The following is a 17,593-nucleotide window of genomic DNA, read 5'->3' on the forward strand; positions in this document are numbered from 1 at the left end:
GCTCTTCCAGGCACTGATTTTAGACCATATGTTCTGTGCCCCAGGCTGGCCTGGGCTGGTTGTATCAACTCCCCACCCCTGCAGGAGGTGGTCTCCCACTGCAAGAAGCTGACCAAGAAGAATAAGGAACAGCTGTCGGATATGATGGTTCTGGACAAGCAGAAGGGACTAAAGTCGCTGAGCAAAGAGAAACGGCAGAAATTAGAAGCTTACCAACACCTCTTTTACCTGCTCCAGGTGAGCAGAGGACTTTGGAAGGAGAGGTCTTCACCATCTCCTGAGGGTCTTGGACCTTGAGGCTTTTGTGCCTGTGCTTTTGCCTCCATGTGAGATGTCCTTTTCTATAACCCTAATGAATGCCTTACTCCCTAAGAGACTGTTTCCTCCATTTTGTCTGAAAGGTTTCCAGTACCCCTGAGAAAGTGTGACAGTGTTTCCGCCATCGCAAGTCCCCATCAGGAAGACCTTCCTTTATCTGATCACTAGTCCTCAAGGTGCATGAGCAGCCATTCTCATTTCCCCCGTTGCTTGCAGACTCAACCCATCTACCTGTCCAAGCTGATCTTTCTGATGCCACAGAACAAAACCACGAAGTTCATGGAGTCAGTGATTTTCAGCCTGTACAACTATGCCTCCAACCACCGTGAGGCCTATCTCCTCCTCCAGCTGTTCAAGACAGCACTTCAGGAGGAAATCAGGTAGGTTTTCCAGATGCAAAGGAATGGAAAGAGAGTAGGTTAAGAGGTGCCACCGTTGGTACCTTCACAAGGTAGCAATTTGTTGAGGTTTGAGGGTAGGAATGTAATCAGAAGACTTCTTTTCTGTGCCTCCAGTGGAGTGACAACAAGAAATGTCCTAGGACAGCACAGTGGGTGGACAGGGGTGGACATGTTATCACAAAGATGAGACAAAGGTAGGACATTTTTAAGAGGAGGGGCACCAGAGCAGGCTTCAAGAGCCACCATCTCAAAAAGAAAAGGCAATATTTGTCCTATACAAAGGAGGCTACTTTCAATGACCTCTTGAACCACAGGTCAAAGGTGGAACAGCCCCTGGACATGGTGACAGGCAACCCCACTGTGGTGAGGCTGGTGGTGAGATTTTACCGTAATGGGCGTGGACAGAGTGCCCTGATGGAGATCCTGGGCAAGGTCATCCAGGACGTGCTGGAGGACAAGACGCTGAGCATCCACACAGACCCTGTTCACATCTACAAGAGCTGGATCAACCAGACGGAGGCCCAGACGGGGAAGCGCACGTGAGCAGACAGACAGAGGACAGAGGGAGAGCCCTCTTTCATCAGCTCTGTCTTGGACCTCACTGAGGACGCTTGGGTGTGCTTTGAAGGTGGCATATAAATGAGCATGCTGATTTATGAAAACATGACACCAGCCCCATAGGATGAAATAAGGTAGCTTTCAAACCCCTCTGGTAATTAACATGGAACTGATGTAAGTGACATTGGACCTGGTGTGCTAACATAGAATGAGCAGCACAGATAAATATGTAAGCTTGTTTAATCGCTATGTCAGTGCTTACAAATGATATGTCAGACTTGCTGGAAGTTGGAATATGGACTCTTTATTTATAGGGGTATCGATGAATATTCAGATTTACAAATGAATAGGCAAATGAGATAGAGAAATAGGTCAGTCTTATAGATTGGAGGCATTACTCAAGTGCATAGGTACTAGGGAAATGGAGACACTGAGGAAAGCAGGCAATGCTGGTGGCTTCTCCTGGTGGTACACAGGCTTGTTGATGGGGCGACTGCAAGGCCCTAATTGCAAAAGACTAGATGCAAACGGATGGTGTCCTCCATTTTCTTTGGGGGTCTTTCCACAGACTCCAGGTTCTTCATTCCCTTCTGCACTCTTCCAGCTCCCTGTGGATATTCCAGCTCATTCTTCTTCACCTTCCACTCCTATGGCTCTAGTTCTCTCTGAGTCCTTTCTCTTATTCTGGCCTGATCCCCATAAGCAGGCTGGGCTGCCCTTTGCAAATGAGTATGTGTGAGGTGCTATTGTTAGGTGAGAGTTTAACGGGGAGAGCTTTGAGCAGGGGCAGCCATGGGAGGGGCTCTGGCTGATAACCTCGTCTCTCTCTGCCCACAGCCACCTCCCCTACAACGTCACCTTGGAGCAGGCCTTGAGCCACCCGGAGGTCCAGAGACGACTGGACATCTCCATTCGCACCCTCCTTGCCGTGACTGATAAGTTCCTTTTGGCCATCATCTCATCTGTGGACCAAATTCCGTATGTACAGCAGCCCCACCCCAGCCTAGGCCGGGTCCCAATGGGAAGAGCAGAGCCATCCTGGGTGGGTAGGGCAGGACAGGGAGGGAAATGTGTCGGGGGTGCCCGAGGGCTTCCAGGACATGGGCGGAGAGAGAGGGCACTCGTCTGGAGACTGAGCCAGAGTACAGCACACAGGTCTGTGTGTGACCTGTTAGGACATCACTGGAGACAGAGAAGGGAACATCACGTGACTATGGGGGCGTTTTATTATCTGAGAATAAATGGGGGATAATAGGGCTCTTCAGTCCACAAAGTCAAAAATTAGAAATACTTCAAAGCAATAAGCACTTTATGGTTCTCTCCTTTCTTAAACTTTAATAGGTGTTTTTTTTTTAAATAAATGGTTGAAAACTGTGAGAAGGTGAGCCTATCGCCTAGGTCATCAGCCAGCCAGCCAGCTAGCCTTCCTGGTGCTTACTGCTGTGGGGGGCGAGGTGGGCACACGGGCGAGGGACTGGCAGAGACTGTAACTCTGCTCCCCAGACCTGGAGGGCAGGGTGCTGAGCTTGCAGCTAGGATTGTCCTGGAGCCCAGAAAGGAAAGGACGCAGTGAGCTGTAGATTCCTGTCTCTGGTACCCTAGGAGATAGAAATAGCTTTCAAACAAATTTGAATAAGTTTGCAGGTGGCACATCCGTGATAATAATAAAAATAATAATAATAAATTCTGGCGTGTTTGAGCAGCACTCTACCATTACATATCGCTTTCGCAGACATAATCTCACTTGACCCTCACAACACACTATGAAACAGAAGGCAAGAGCAAGCATCCCCATCTTCTAGGTCAGGGGGCAGCTTTCAAAGGGGAAGAAAACGGCCCGAACTGGTATCTCCAGGTGGTGGCAGAGTTGGGACTGGAGCTCCTACTCAAGTTCCTTATTGTGCTGGGACCCTGCCTCTCCCAGGACAGGCCCCTCACAGGTGCTCTGTGACAACCAGCAAGGTTGGCCACCTCGGGGACTCCTGGGTTGTCTTGGGGCAGGGTTCTGGCTGTGACTGTCAGACACCCAAACTACAGGCTAAAAGTGTCTCTGTGGAGAAATGCGGGGTGAATACTGGGATCTGGGGAGTCCCCAGGGAAACTAGAGGGGCCAAAGAAGAGACTCTCAGGTCAGGTGGGAAACAGCATGAGAGTCTAGCATCATTTCGGTCACTGGCACAGTGCAGGAAGGAAGGGGGAGGCCCAGAGATGCCTGCAGGAGGCACTGGGGAGCCAGCTCTAGAGGGCCGGTGCTAATGCCCAGCTCTGCTGCGGCCGAGCCTGAGGAGGCAGCGGCAGGCAGGCACTCATGACTTGAACTCTGGTAGAACCTCACTTACTTTGCAGCTACGGGATGCGATATGTGGCCAAGGTCCTAAAGATGACTCTGGCAGAGAAGTTCCCTAATGCCACGGAAACTGAAATCCATAAGGCAAGTGTTGTTCTTCCTTCCCAGCCTCTTGGGCTTTCCTGTGCCCCAGTGGTGTCTGTGAACCCCTAGACTGAGATAAAAGGACAAATCAACCCTTTAAAAATGTAAAAACACAAGAAGGAAAATATTCTCCACCATGTAAATTGACCCTGGCTTACCAGCAGGGCTTCAGCTGGCAGATGGAATGGCAACTGGGACATGAACTGACAGAGCAGACAACCACAGACTTGTCGGGAGATCTGGGTTCTAGTCCCATCTCTTGCTCAGGTTTGCTGTGTGACCTTGAGCAAGTTGCTAGGCTACTCTAGGTCTTGCTTTCTCTTCTGTAAAATGACAGCATTGTCCCAGTGATAGAGATGATCCTTTCCAACCAAGTGAACTAGGGGAGTTAGGCTGGGGCTGGGACTGGGGCTGGGGCTGGGGCTGGCAAGGCAGACCCCAGAGCATTTCTGGAATGCTCTCCTCTACCCTCAGGTTGTAGGGAACCTCCTGTACTACCGCTTCCTGAACCCAGCTGTAGTGGCCCCTGACGCCTTTGACATTGTGGCCATGGCTGCAGGCGGTGCCCTGGCCACCCCCCAGCGCCACACCCTGGGGGCTGTGGCTCAACTCCTGCAGCTTGCGGCAGCTGGCAAAACCTTCTCTGGGGAGAGCCAGCACCTGCAAGTCTTGAATGATTATCTGGAGCAGACACACCTCAAGTTCAGGTCTAGGGTCCTAGCACCCTTGTTCCTCCCTACCCCCTTTTTCTCCTCATCTTTTATATCCTGCTTCTCTCTGGAACCCATGAGGAAGAGAGGCATGGGCTGAAGAGAATAGTGGGCTGGAGGGGAGATTACTACAAGGACTCCCCAGTGGAGATAAAAGAGGACTGTTGGAGGAAGTGGTTTGAGGGAACTGGGAGAGAGGTGGGGCGGGACAGAGGGGTGGGAGCTGAGGTTGGAGATTTGGGGTTGGCTTGGACAGTCACTGGAGGGGCCAGAGGAAGGGCTGTGGGAACAGAACATTGTGGGGTGCTGCCCTGCCCCACTCTTTCACACACTCTCCCTGTGGAGACAGGAGGTTCATCTGCCGAGCCTGCCAGGTGCCAGAGCCAGAAGAGCATTTTGCAGTGGATGAGTACTTGGATATAGTGGCTGTGTCTAAACCTGTAGTGTACATCACCGTGGGGGAGCTGATCAACACACACAAGGTGAGGAGCTGCACCCTGAGGGGGTGCTGGGTAGGTGGGCCGGGCCCTGGGAGTCCACATTGGGTGGAAGGCTGGCCTTCAAAGGAAGGCCTGGCTCAGGCCCTGCATCTCCTTTGCTTCCTCCACACTGCAGCTGTTGGTGGAGCACCAGGACTGGATTGCTCCTGGTCACCATGACCCTCTACATGAACTCCTGGAGGACCTTGGAGAGCTGCCCACTGTCTCTGATCTCATCGGTGCGTGCTGGGGCCAGTTGGGCCGGCAGGGGGCCTGCAGGGAGCCCAAGGTAGGGATGGAGAGGCAGGTGAGCAGGGCATGCTCACGTGCCTTTTCTGGAGTTTTTGTTCAGTCTGGAATTTGTGCCAGGAAGCTGGTTACACACTTGTCCTTCCTCCCCCTCTGGCCAGAAGATGTACACATGGGCACACACTACTGTGGAGAGAGCGGGCGGAGAGTAAGAGTAGAGAGACCCAGCACCATCATAGAAATGGCTGGTTAAATCACATAAGATAGATGTGGAGGGAGATGGACCTGTTTGGGGTCTCAAAAGTTCCCCTAAGAAGGAAGGATTTCAGGAGCTATGGAGTGGGAGGAAGCATGTTCTGGGGGTGGGCAGGCAGAATGGAGATGAGAACAGATAGGAAAGAGCTAGGAGCTCGGAGCTCAGGGAGGTACAGCCCCCCTACCCTCAGGGCACCCAGGCTGAGGCTATTGTGGAGGCACGTCGTGTCTCCCCCCCCCCCCGTAATGCGAGGGTCAGCTCTAAGCACCTTCCATTGGTGCTCAGGGCAGAGCCCCAGGGCAGTGTGGGAAGGCTTCCTGGGAGAAGGGTGCTAGAGCAGTGTGTCTACCACACCCCTATTTCTACATGTGGAAGTGTGTGCTTGTCTCACATTTCTCACCTGACCTCAGGGGGAAATGTAGGTGCGGACGGGAGCGTGGATCTGAGCAAACTAGAAGTGTCCCTGACACTTACCAACAAATTTGAAGGGCTAGAGACAGACGCTGATGATACCAGTGCCCTCAGCCTACTTCTGAGGTGAGTGAGAGGGGCCTCGGCCCCTGCTGACCTGAGCTTTCTGGATCTCAGGCCAGTCAAATGGCCTACACTGAAGTGGCCACGCCACCTTCTTTTTGGGCTCTCGTGTCCTTCAGAAAGTTCTCCCTGAGGCCTACCTGGCATTTCCCTTGCTGCCATCTCAGCTGTTTGCCTCCTGGCGTCCTCAGCTTCTGACCTGTGTTGTAGCTGAAGGCAAAGGAATAGTTAAGATACTGGCAACAATGGATGTGTTGTGTGTGTGTGTGTGTTGTTTACCAAATGCTTTTCATGCGCTATCATATAACCTTAGTAACAAAGTGCTTTATAGTTGAGGAAAAAAACGTGAGGTTAAGTGACTAGCCCAGAGTCCACAGCCAGTTGATGGTGGGGCTGGAGCTCTAATTCCCTGTTGTTGCTGAGTGATGGTCAGGATTCTCAGTGGGCATGGACCTCGGTTTCCCCAGTTCTGCAAAAGTGAGGGCGGACTCGCAGAGGGCTAGGCTGCTCATCCGGGCAGAAGACGAGCCAGGTCACTACCTCAGTCTCCCTGCCAGCAAGGCAGCCCCTTGCCATCAAAGACCTTACAGCGGGATGAGGCTAGGGCTGAACACACAGCCAGAGCCACCAAGAAGGAGGCGGGTGTCTGGTACATTGGCAGCTGAGAAGGGACACCTGGGTTGGGGAAGGTCTCACAAAACAGGAAGTGCCTGCTTCAACCAAAGGACTCAAAGGAAGACACTTCAAGGGAGGGCACTGTAGGCAGAGTATGTTCAGAACGGGGTAGCTCTTCTGTATCACAGGGGTCTGCTTCCTGGCTGGCATTCTCCTCACACACACTCCCCCTCACTGTACCACCTCCCTAGTGTCCCTGGCAGCCATGATACTAGGCAGGGTCCACTTACTGTCTGCTGTCTAGCCAGTCTCATGTCCAGACCCTTCCCCTGTCCCTTACCTCTGTCCCATCAACCCCCTCTCCCTGCAGCACCAAGCAGTTGCTGGCTGACATCATGCAGTTCCACCCTGGAGACTCCTTCAAGGAGATACTGTCCCTCCCACCATCTGGCCCACAGGTACTGTCTCATTCATCTCTCCATCACCCCACCAACACTACCAATTCCTTCCCCTGTACCCCACCTACAGTCTGCCAGAAGCAGATATCTCTGCTCACTGGTAATGAGAGCTCTGGAGGACTAAGGCCTATGTCCTTGACCCCAGAGACCCATAGGCAGAGAACAACAACCCTAGCTGTTTGGAGCCTCAGGCCGCAGGGTCCTGGGACTCCACCTTCCTCCCCACTTCTCACTAAAACCAGAGTGAACTCTGCAGGGACACCAGCCCCTGGTACCAGGTTAGGTGTTGTGGGGGATGCCAAGAGACAATCTGGACAGACTGCTTTAAAAAGCACCAGAGGCCTGGTGCTCAGTAGAAAGGGTGGGTGCTTGAAGGCCTAGAGGCAGGGGAAAGTGGTAAGTGGGTGGGGAACAAGGGGCAAACTGGGCCAGCTGGAGTGCAGACCAGGCCAGGGCTTCCCGGAGAAAAGGTGGGATGGCGAGTAGAAGCATGTCCCAGCACACAGCCCGAAAGAAGGGGAATGCCCCAGATACCCTGGAGCCGTCTCCAGAGCTCCAGCGATGGGAAATCAAAGCCAGTCTGTCAGGCATCCTTTATGCTGTACTTCTATTTGGGTCTCACTCAGGCCTCCACTCCCCTTGGTATTCCATGAGGCCCTTCTAATTTGTGATGTCATACCTGGATGTTCCTCACAAGCCACCCTGTCTCTTGCCCCCAGAAGCTGAGTTATGAGGGCATTCTCCCAGCGATACCCTGAAGTGCCCAGTTTTCCTTTGCATCTGGTGCCCCGGGGCCTGCCCTGGCTGGGGGCAGAACGTTAGGGCCTCAAGCCAGAATCTCTGCCCCTCAGGAAGCAGTTCACAAGCGGCTGATGTGCCAACGCCAGGCCTGTGAGGCCCAGAACTCAGAGCTGCTTCGACGACACCGCTCACTGACAGCTGGCACCCTCCTGCCCCTGGCAGAGAAGCAAAGGCGTGTCCTACAGAACCTGCGCCGACTGGAGAGCCTGGGTTTGGTCAGTGCCAGCGATGGCTACCAGGGGCTGGTGGACAGACTGGCCAAGGTAATGACCTGAGCCTGGGGCCATGCGCTTGTGCACACATGTGTGCCCTTGTGCATGCATGTGTCTGCATAGAACCTCAGGGGCAGGCCTCTGCCTGGAAAGTGCCCACCCCAAGTTTTCACCAGCCAGGGGAAGGCCAAGAAACTTCCAAATGCTCTTTTTTGAAAGAAATGTCTTAAAATTAGGAAAGGACATTATTTATGCAACTCTTTTTGTTGTTTTTTTAAATATATTTTATTGATTATGCTATTACAGTTGTCCCATTTTCCCCCCTTCATTCCCCTCCACCTTGCACACCCCCTCCCACCCACATCCCCCCTTTAGTTCATGTCCATGTGACTTAAGTTCTTTAGCTTCTACATTTCCCATACCATTCTTGCCCTCCCCGTCTATTTTCTACCTACCATCTATGCTACTTATTCTCTGTACCTTTCCCCCCTCTCCTCCTCCCACTCCCCTGTTGCTAACCCTCCATGTAATCTCCATTTCTGTGGTTCTGTTCCTGTTCTAGTTGTTTGCTTAGTTTGCTTATAACTGAGTTTGCTGTCCTTTCATTGTTCATCTTTTTTATCTTCTTTTTCTTAGATAAGTTCCTTTAACATTTCATATAATAAGGGCTTGGTGATGATGAACTCCTTGAACTTGATCTTATCTGAGAAGCACTTTATTTGCCCTTCTATTCTAAATGAAAGCTTTGCTGGATAGAGCAATCTTGGATGTAGGTCTTTGGACTACATGACTTGGAATACTTCTTTCCAGCCCCTTCTTGCCTGTAAGATGTCTTTTGAGAAATCAGCTGACAGTCTGATGGGAACTCCTTTGTAGGTGACTGTCCCCTTATCTCTTGCTGCTTCTAGGATTCTCTCCTTCATTTTAATCTTGGCTAATGTAATTATGATGTGCCTTGGTGTGTTCCTTCTTGGGTCCAACTTCTTTGGGAAGAAGTTGGGAAAATAGACTTCCTGGAAGTCTATTTTCCTTCCCCTTCCTGGACTTCCTGGAAGTCTATTTCGTTTGCCAGATTGGGGAAGTTCTCCTTTATTATTTGTTCAGATAAGTTTTCAGTTTCTTGTTCTTCCTCTTCCCCTTCCCCTATAATTAGGATGTTGGAATGTTTAAAGATGTCCTGGAGCTTCCTAAGCCTCTCCTCATTTTTTTGAATTCTTGTTTCTTCATTCTTTTCTGTTTGGTTGTTTCTTTCTTCCTTCTGGTCCACTCCCTTGATTTGAGTCCCAGTTTCCTCTCCATCACTATTGGTTCTCTGTGCATTTTCCTTCATTTCACTTTGCATAGCCTTCATTTTTTCATCTAATTTGCAACCAAATTCAATGAATTCTGTGAGCATCCTGATCACCAGCACTTTGAACTGTGCATCTGATAGGTTGGCTGTCTCTTGGTCACTTAGTTGTATTAGCTCTGGAGCTTTGACCTGTTCTTCTGTTTGAGCCTCTTTTTTGGGGGGAGGGGGAGGTCTGGTCGTGCCTGTTATGTTTGAGGAGCAGAGCCTTGGGTGTTCACCAAGGCAGGGCAAGCCATGTGGCTCGGTTGTGACACTACGAGGGGAGGGGTCTGAGATGGAACAATGGCGCTTGCTCCGAGCTCTCTCTAATTTCAGTTCCTTCCCCTGCTTCCCACAAGCAAATTGGGCTCTTCTGGTGCTGGTTCCCGGGTCGGTGGGCTTGTGTACGTTCTAGGACCCTGTGGGTCTCTCCAACGAACTCTCCTGTGAGGCTGGGAGTCTCTCTTGGCACCTCAACCACCGCAAGTGTTTTCATTCGGTGCTTTTAGGCTTTATTTCCCTGAGTTGCATGGTCTGTCTCACTGCCAGTTTTCACCTGGTTTATCTGCGCAAGAATGTGTGACCAAGGTCAGCCAGCCTCCTTGCGCCCTCACTGGGTCTGCTTGTTGCCACCTTATGGCCGGGGTCTGCCAACCGCCGCCTACATGGCCAGTCTGCCAGACACCACTTTTTCCTGCTGTGACCCCTCTCTGCCAGCCACCAACCCCACCCCTCTTACTGGTCTGGATGAATGGTTGTCAGACTTCTGTACAGTTCAATTTTCTGTCAGTTCTCGTTTTTTTGTTTCTAAATTTTTGTTGTCCTTAATTTTGGTATGCGACGGGGCACAGTGTGTCTACCTACGCCTCCATCTTGGCCAGAAGTCTCACAACTATTTTTTACTAAAAATTAAGTAGCCTCGAAACAGTTACTCCCCGGTGGGGAAGGTCCTAAAGACGTCCTTTGAAGGTTCGGATGGCCCTGGTGATTGTACTCCTCCTAACAAAAACGGCCTTGAAATCCCCTTCTTCCTTCTTTTCCTTAAGGTCCTCACAGTGAGTTGTTCTTGGGCCTGGGTCAGGCCCTGAGGTTCTCCTGCCAGGAATGGCCAACTCTCCCTCCCTTGATTCCCCAACCACAGGATATCTGTAACCAGCGCAGGCACCGGCAGCGGCGGAAGGCAGAGCTGGTGAAGCTCCAGGCCACACTCCAAGGCCTGAGTGCTAAGACCACCTTCTATGAGAAGCAGGGTGACTACTACAGCCAGTACATCCGGGCCTGCCTGGACCACCTGGCCCCTGGCTCCAAGTAGGTGCTATCTTCCCATGTGACCTCTCACCCTGCCCATGGCAACCTTTGTCCCATTCTCCACCAACAGAAGACGTGCTCCAGCACAGCACGGCCCTTTCCTAACTCAGGTCTTTGAATCTCCCTTGTGAAGTCTTAGGCTCAGGTGCAGCCCTTTCTTTGTCTCCCACCAGTCAGAAGTCTCCCTCAGGGTCTAATTTCTTTCCTACCAGCCACAGAAAAGTACACTGTCTTTTGTGGTAAAGAGTTTACTGGATGAATTCTCTGGGGCCTTTTTTCAATCAGGAGTTCTGGGAAAGGGAAGAAGCCGCTATCTCTTCATTACACTGCTGCCCAGCTCCTGGACAAGGGTGTCTTGATGGAAATCGAAGATCTTCCCACCTCTCAGTATGTTTCTTTAGAGGGCAGAATGTCGGCCCCTTCTTGTCCCTGGGGGTGGAGCTCTCGGCCGGGGGCCGGGTAGGAGTGGAGAAGAAACATGGTCCCTGCCTTGAGCTGTTAGAATGATGGGGAAGGCAGGACCTCTCCAGACAGAAAGTTAAAGACAGTGGGTGTAGTCTGGCACTAGAAGCCCCCAGGCAGAGGGCACTAGGAAAGATTCCCGGAGGAGAGAACATCTGGGGCCAGGCAGACATGGGGTGGTGAGGAGAAGTAAATGGGAGAACACAGAGCTGAGCCCTGGGAGTGACAGAGGGGAAGTCCGGGCTTTGGGTGACATGTCGCACTGACCAGGATGAGGGGCAGTGGGTGGAATAGTAGGACTGTGATTCTGGAAAGAGGCAATGGGCCCCATTTGGAATCCTCTTCCTGACAGCTTTAGAAATGTGATCTTTGACATCACTCCTGGAGACGAGGCAGGGAAGTTTGAAGTAAATGCCAAGTTCCTGGGTGTGGACATGGAACGGTTTCAGCTTCATTATCAGGTGAGAGGACATCCTCATGATCCCTCAAGGCACCTGCCAGGCTTTCGGTGCTAGCCTAATGACGGGTCTACCTCAGGTGACATCAGCAGTGTTCCCCACCCAATCAGTATTGTTTGTTCCCGAAGAAAAGGGTGAGGGTCTGTGCAGCCCAAGCCCCTCTGTCCTCATGCCCTGACACAGACCCCACCCACTGCCAAACATCCAGAGAACGGCCTGGGCTGGCAGGGTCAGAAGTAGGATTAGTATCTGAAGCCCTGTCTCAAGTCAGGGACTTGACACGGGGTCTCGTTTAACCCTCTGCACAGTTCTGAAGCATCATGCCTGTGTACAGGCTCTGAAGCTAGAAGGTTAAGAAGCCAGCCTAAGTCAGAGGCTGTTCAGGAAAGCAGTCATTTTAAATCTCAGTCCTTTTGCTCTGCTGTTTTGCCTTTTGGATGAGAAAACTTGTTTCAGGCATGGCTGTGCTTGAATTGGCATTTGGCCAAGTCACTATACCTCTCCTGTGGCCTTGGTTTCTTCATCTGTGAAGTGGGGTTTCAGTGCCCCATTGCAGTGGCCAGTGCCACTGGGCAACTACGTAAGTCTCCAAAATGTTTTATAGACTGGCTGGGCCATGGTGAAGAAGACTTAAACTCCTCCTTTTCCCTTCTCCTAGGACCTCTTGCAGCTTCAGTACGAGGGTGTGGCTGTCATGAAACTCTTCAACAAGGCCAAGGTCAATGTGAACCTTCTAATTTTCCTCCTCAACAAGAAATTCTTGCAGAAGCGACAGAGGCAATAAGCGTGGTGCTACCCTAGCCCTTATCTCACTGGATGCTTTTTTTTTTTTTTTTTTAACCCTAATACACTACTCTGCTTCCCTGCAGACACCCAGAGCTCCCTAACTGGGAAGAGTTTGTCTACCTGGCCACAGGAAGGGTCTCTAATTGGCTGAAGTCAGCCTCGCCCCAGAGTCTAGCTGTGTGACTTTTAAGTTCCAGAACCTCATAGTTTTCCAGCTAGATGGCAGGTCATGAACCTAGGTGGGATAGAAGCCTGCCCTTTGGCCTGGGAAGGCAGTTACACTCCTGTCTGCAGCTGCCCTCCCATGATCACTCCGATTTTACATGCACTGCACCTGCAGCCTTATTTCCTCTACCTTCTCTGCAGACCCCAAGGCCACAGTCGTGCTCCCTATCCCAATCCTACTTCATCAATCCTGGGCTGCCCTGCTGCAGCCCAGGCCACCCTGCTGCTGTGACCTCTTGTACCCTCCAGCCCCTCACCCTCACACCCAGGAGGGGGCAGACAGTGCGAGGCAATGCCCACGTGGAGCTGTTGGCACTGTTACCCTCCAGGGTGGCAAGGCAAGCTGACCCTCCATTAACCTCAAATCCCACTCCTTTGTTTATGGTCTGTTTTATATGTGGATCACTAGGCTATTTATTCTCTCTCCCAGCCTTACACTTTGGATCATGGTTTTAATTCGCTCATCTTCTTGAGCTCAGAAAAAGAGTTCTCATTTCCCTTGCTCAAACTGATATTTATGCCAATCTTTTATACCTTGTATTTAAAGTCACCTTAGGTCACCCCAATAAATTCAGTTTTAATAAAAAGACAGCTTAAAAACCTGAAAAGATAAAATGAAGTCACCTTAGGCCAAGGGCAGTAGTCCCACTCGTTATTTCAATTTCACGTGGCACAAAAAGCAGCCTTTCCCTTTTCTCTTTTACCCTCAGGACTCCTGTACCTTAGAGCTGACTTCCAGGCAGTTTCAGTAATCTGCAGTCTTGTCTCTGCCACTGTCTTTCTTGTCCCCACATCTACCAACTTCCTGTTCCTGTTGCCCTTCTGATTGCTTTTCAATTAAAGTCATTATTGCTCCACATCTGTTGTTGACTCTTATTTCATTTGTGCAGAGCAGCAGGCCTCCATGGTCTCGGACAGATATTTCCTGAGAGAACTGGGGAGTCCTCCCTACAGCCTCCCTAAGCTCCCTGCCTGCCTCCCATGTAGGACCACTCTGTCTGTCTGAGCTTGTAAAAGCTTAATGAGATGTGGCATTCATGCCTCCCTTCCCTCCCCAGGGAACAGGCAAAAATAGGAAGGAATTCTCAGGTTTCAATTCTGTTTTCATCAGCCACTCTGAAGACTAAAGCTAGAAAGAGAAGAAATCTGGGTTCTATCCCACCCATTTTGCACACATTTCCAGCAGGTTCTTTTCCTGAGCCTTGGGTGATGACACCAAAGGTGCTTGAGCAGCAGCTCCTTAGATAGTGCATTAATTCCCCCTTCCAGGAGGAAAGCTACCCTCCTCCCCTCTGTTTGCTGAAAGCAGGGAGGGAAGTTTGTGGAGGAGGGTATCTGAACTACCCAAGCAGCCCATGTTGGGCCCTGCACAAGTTTGCCCGCTGCAGCCTGCCACCCTACACTCCATTCCATTATGTCACCTGGGATTTGTCTTGCTGTCACATTCAGTCTCAGTCACATCCTTTCCCCCCTCTTAACATGTCACAGCAAAGACTTCAGTATTTCCTTGCTCTGGGTGACAGTGATACATGTCAGTAGATTCAAGTTTCTATACATGATCAGTCATTAAAATCTCACAACAAGTGATTCCAACATCCCACTGTGATGCTCCCCTACAGTCACATGATCTTGGCCCCATACAGCACACAGAAATATCACAATAGCAACCATTATTGAGGGCCTGTCATGGGGTGGGATATTTACATAGATTCACTCTTCACAACAACTCTACAAAGGTCTGTGGTCACTGTTCAATGTAACTAAAGTAAGTAGGGTTGCATAACTACCTGAGGTAGTAAGGGACACCTTACACAGCTGGTAAGGGGCAGAACGGGGTTTTAAATTCAAGCCCACCCATTCAGAACTTATATTCCCCAGCGTTTTCTGTTGAAATAAACATTTCTACTTCCTTCAACCCACTCTTTCAAGCCTACCCCCACTCCTCCACCATAAGTGATGGTCCCTGACAAGCTTCAGTCTATCAGTGTCCTTTTCTACCCTTCAATGCTCAATCTGAGATACAGGCACTTGGCTCCCGTGGTTGGGAGCATACACTAGTGCAACCTTTCTGGAGGACAATTGGTGAGGTGAAGAATGCAAGTGCAGGGTGCCAGGACTATTCAACGGGGAAAGACTGGTCCTGCCAGATGGTGCTGTGACAACTGGACATCCACATATGAAAGAATGAAGTTGGATCCCTACCTCACACCATATATAAACATAGATCACAGATCAAATTAAATTAATTAAAATGGATTACAGACCTAAATGTAAGAGCTAAAACTATAAAGCTCAGAAGAAAACAGATAAAGGCCTGGCTGGGTAGCTCAATTGGTTAGAGCTTTGTCCTGATAGGCCAAGGTTGCGGGTTCAATCCCTACCTGGTCAGGGCACATACAGGGATCAACCAATGAGTGCATAAATGGGTGGCACAACTAATCAATGTTTCTTGGATCAATAAAAAAAATTTAAAAGAAAACACAAGTTTTCAAGACTTTGGGTTAGGCACTGGTCCCCTAGGAGACCAAAAAGTTCCCTAGGAGACTCCTAGGTCTCCACCTAGGAGACCACAAGTGACAAGGAAAAATAGATAAATTGGACTTTGTCAAAGTGAAGAACTTGTGCTTCAAAGGACACCTTCAAGATAATGAAAATACAACACAGAATAGGAGAAAACATTTACAAATCATATATTGGATTAAGCACTTATATCTCAAATGTTTGAGAACTCTTACAATTCAAAAATAAAAAGACGATCCAAGTAAATGGACGAAGAATTTGGATAGCTATTTCTCCAAAGAAGATATATAAATGGCTACTATGCGCATTAAAAAATGTTCATCTTTAGTCATTAGCAAATGTAAATTAAATCATGAGATACTATTTCATCCCCATGAGGATGGCTAAAGTAAAACTGGCAGTAACAAGTGTTGGTGAGGGCATAGAGCTCACACTTTATATGTTGCAAAGAGGCTATAAAATTGTGGAGCCAGTTTGGAAAACAATTTGGTTTTCCTCAAAATTTTGGACAGCATATGATCTAGTAATTCCACTCCTGTTTTCAATAAACCCAAGAAAATTGAAAGTGTATGTCCATATAAACTCTACACAAATATTCATAACATCATTATTCATAATAACCAAATGGAAAAATAATCCAAATGTCCATCAATTAAAGAATGAGTAAATATAATGTGGTATGTCCATACAATGGAATATTATTGGGCCATCAAAAGGTACTATCATCAAGACAGAAAATTAACAAGGAACCAGCAGCCTTAAATGACACCGACAACATGAGTTTAACTGATATTTTTAGAATATTTCACCCCAAAACAGCAGAATATACATTCTTTTCAAATGTGCATAAAACATTTTTCAGGATAGACCACATGTTAGTCCACAAAACAAGTCTCAAGTTTTAAAAGACTGAAATTGTATCAAGCATCTTTTCTGATCATGTTGGTATAAAACTAGAAATCAATTACAAGAAGGAAACTATAAATCACACAAATACATGGAGGCTAAATAACATGCTACTAAACAATAAATGGGTTAGCCCTGGCTGGTGTGGCTCAGTGGATTGAGCGTGGGCCTGCAAACAAGACAATCTCGGTTCGATTTTCAGTCAGGGCACATACCTGGGTTGCAGGCCAGGTGCCTGCAGGGGACACACTAGAGGCAACCATACATTGATATTTCTTTCCCTCTCTCCTTTCCTTCCCCTCTAAAGATAAATAAATAAAATATGTAGAAAAAAAACACAAAAAAACAATGAATGGGTTAACAACAAGATCAAGGAAGAAATCAAAAGACACCTCAGACAAATGATGAAAACAGAAGGATCCTACCCTGACCGGTGTGGCTCAGGGGACTGAACACTGTCCTGTCCTATAGACTGTACGGCCCTGGCTGGTATAGCTCAATGGATTGAGCATGGGCCTGTGAAGCAAAGGGTCACCGGTTCAATTTTCAGTCAGGGCACATGCCTGGGTTGCGGCCCAGGTCCCCAGTTGAGGGTGTGCAAGAAGTAAATGATCCATGTTTCTCTCACACATCAATGTTTCTCTCCCTCTCTTTTTTCCTCTCCCTCTCTTAAAATAAATAAATAAAATATATTTTTTAAAAAACACAAGGACTCTAAATCTATGACACACACAAAGGGAAATTTATAGCAATTCAGGCCTACCTCAAGAAATAAACAAACAAAAAATCTCAAATAAACAATCTAACCTTATAACTAAAGGAACTAAAAAAGGAACAAAGTCCATTCCATTTATGAGAAATGTCCAAAATGAGTAGAAGGAAGGAAATAACAAAGATCAGAGTGGAAATAAAAAAGAAAGTAGTTTTAAAAATTACAAAAGATTAATGAATCCAAGAGCTGGTTCCTTGAACAAATAAAATTGATAAAATTTTAACCAGATTTATTAAGAAAAATAGAACCCAAATAAATAAAATCAGAAATGAAAGTGACAGAAGTGATAAACTGCCACCACAGAAACACAAAGGATTATAACAAAATACTATGAAAATTAAATGCCAACATACTGAACATCCTGTAAGAAACGAATTCTATACAATCTTCCAAGTCTGAACCAAATGAAACAAAAAATCTGAACATACTAATTACTAACAAAATCAAATCAGTGATCAAAAAACTCTGAACAGGCCTGGCTGGGGTAGCTCAGTGGATTGAGCGCAAACCAAAGGATCGTGATTCAATTCCCAGTCAGAGCACATGCCTGGGTTGCAGGCCAGTTCCCAGCAGGGGACGCACGAGAGGCAACCATACATTGATATTTTTCTCCCTCTCTCCTTCCCTTTCCCTCTAAAGATAAATAAATAAAATCTTTTAAAAAAGACAAATAAACCTCTCAACACACAAAAAAGTCCTGGACCAGATGGCTTCACAGGTGAATTTTGCCAAACATTCAAATATTAACACCTATCCTTTTCAAACTATTCCCCCCAAATTGAAGAGGATGGAAGGGTCCTAAGC

At 48.6% G+C, this 17,593-nt stretch overlaps 1 protein-coding gene across 1 annotated transcript in view; it reads left to right on the forward strand.

The window, feature by feature from the left end:
- Positions 1 to 13,448, forward strand: part of IQGAP3 (IQ motif containing GTPase activating protein 3) — a 52,986-nt gene extending 39,538 nt beyond the window's left edge. Inside the window, exons 24-38 of the mRNA XM_037132642.2 lie at positions 85 to 237; positions 535 to 698; positions 1,034 to 1,258; positions 2,115 to 2,255; positions 3,624 to 3,708; positions 4,183 to 4,415; positions 4,768 to 4,900; positions 5,034 to 5,136; positions 5,813 to 5,939; positions 6,922 to 7,009; positions 7,861 to 8,073; positions 10,494 to 10,660; positions 10,946 to 11,047; positions 11,475 to 11,583; positions 12,239 to 13,448. Coding sequence (XP_036988537.2) covers positions 85 to 237; positions 535 to 698; positions 1,034 to 1,258; positions 2,115 to 2,255; positions 3,624 to 3,708; positions 4,183 to 4,415; positions 4,768 to 4,900; positions 5,034 to 5,136; positions 5,813 to 5,939; positions 6,922 to 7,009; positions 7,861 to 8,073; positions 10,494 to 10,660; positions 10,946 to 11,047; positions 11,475 to 11,583; positions 12,239 to 12,364 — 2,169 coding nt within the window. The 3' untranslated portion in view covers positions 12,365 to 13,448. The remainder of the gene's footprint in view (positions 1 to 84; positions 238 to 534; positions 699 to 1,033; positions 1,259 to 2,114; positions 2,256 to 3,623; positions 3,709 to 4,182; positions 4,416 to 4,767; positions 4,901 to 5,033; positions 5,137 to 5,812; positions 5,940 to 6,921; positions 7,010 to 7,860; positions 8,074 to 10,493; positions 10,661 to 10,945; positions 11,048 to 11,474; positions 11,584 to 12,238) is intronic.
- The last annotated feature ends 4,145 nt before the right edge of the window (positions 13,449 to 17,593 follow it).

The sequence above is a fragment of the Artibeus jamaicensis genome, unplaced genomic scaffold, assembly GCF_021234435.1.
Source record: "Artibeus jamaicensis isolate MK-2021 breed Jamaican fruit bat unplaced genomic scaffold, CSHL_Jam_final contig_447, whole genome shotgun sequence".
Taxonomy (NCBI): Eukaryota; Metazoa; Chordata; class Mammalia; order Chiroptera; family Phyllostomidae; genus Artibeus; species Artibeus jamaicensis.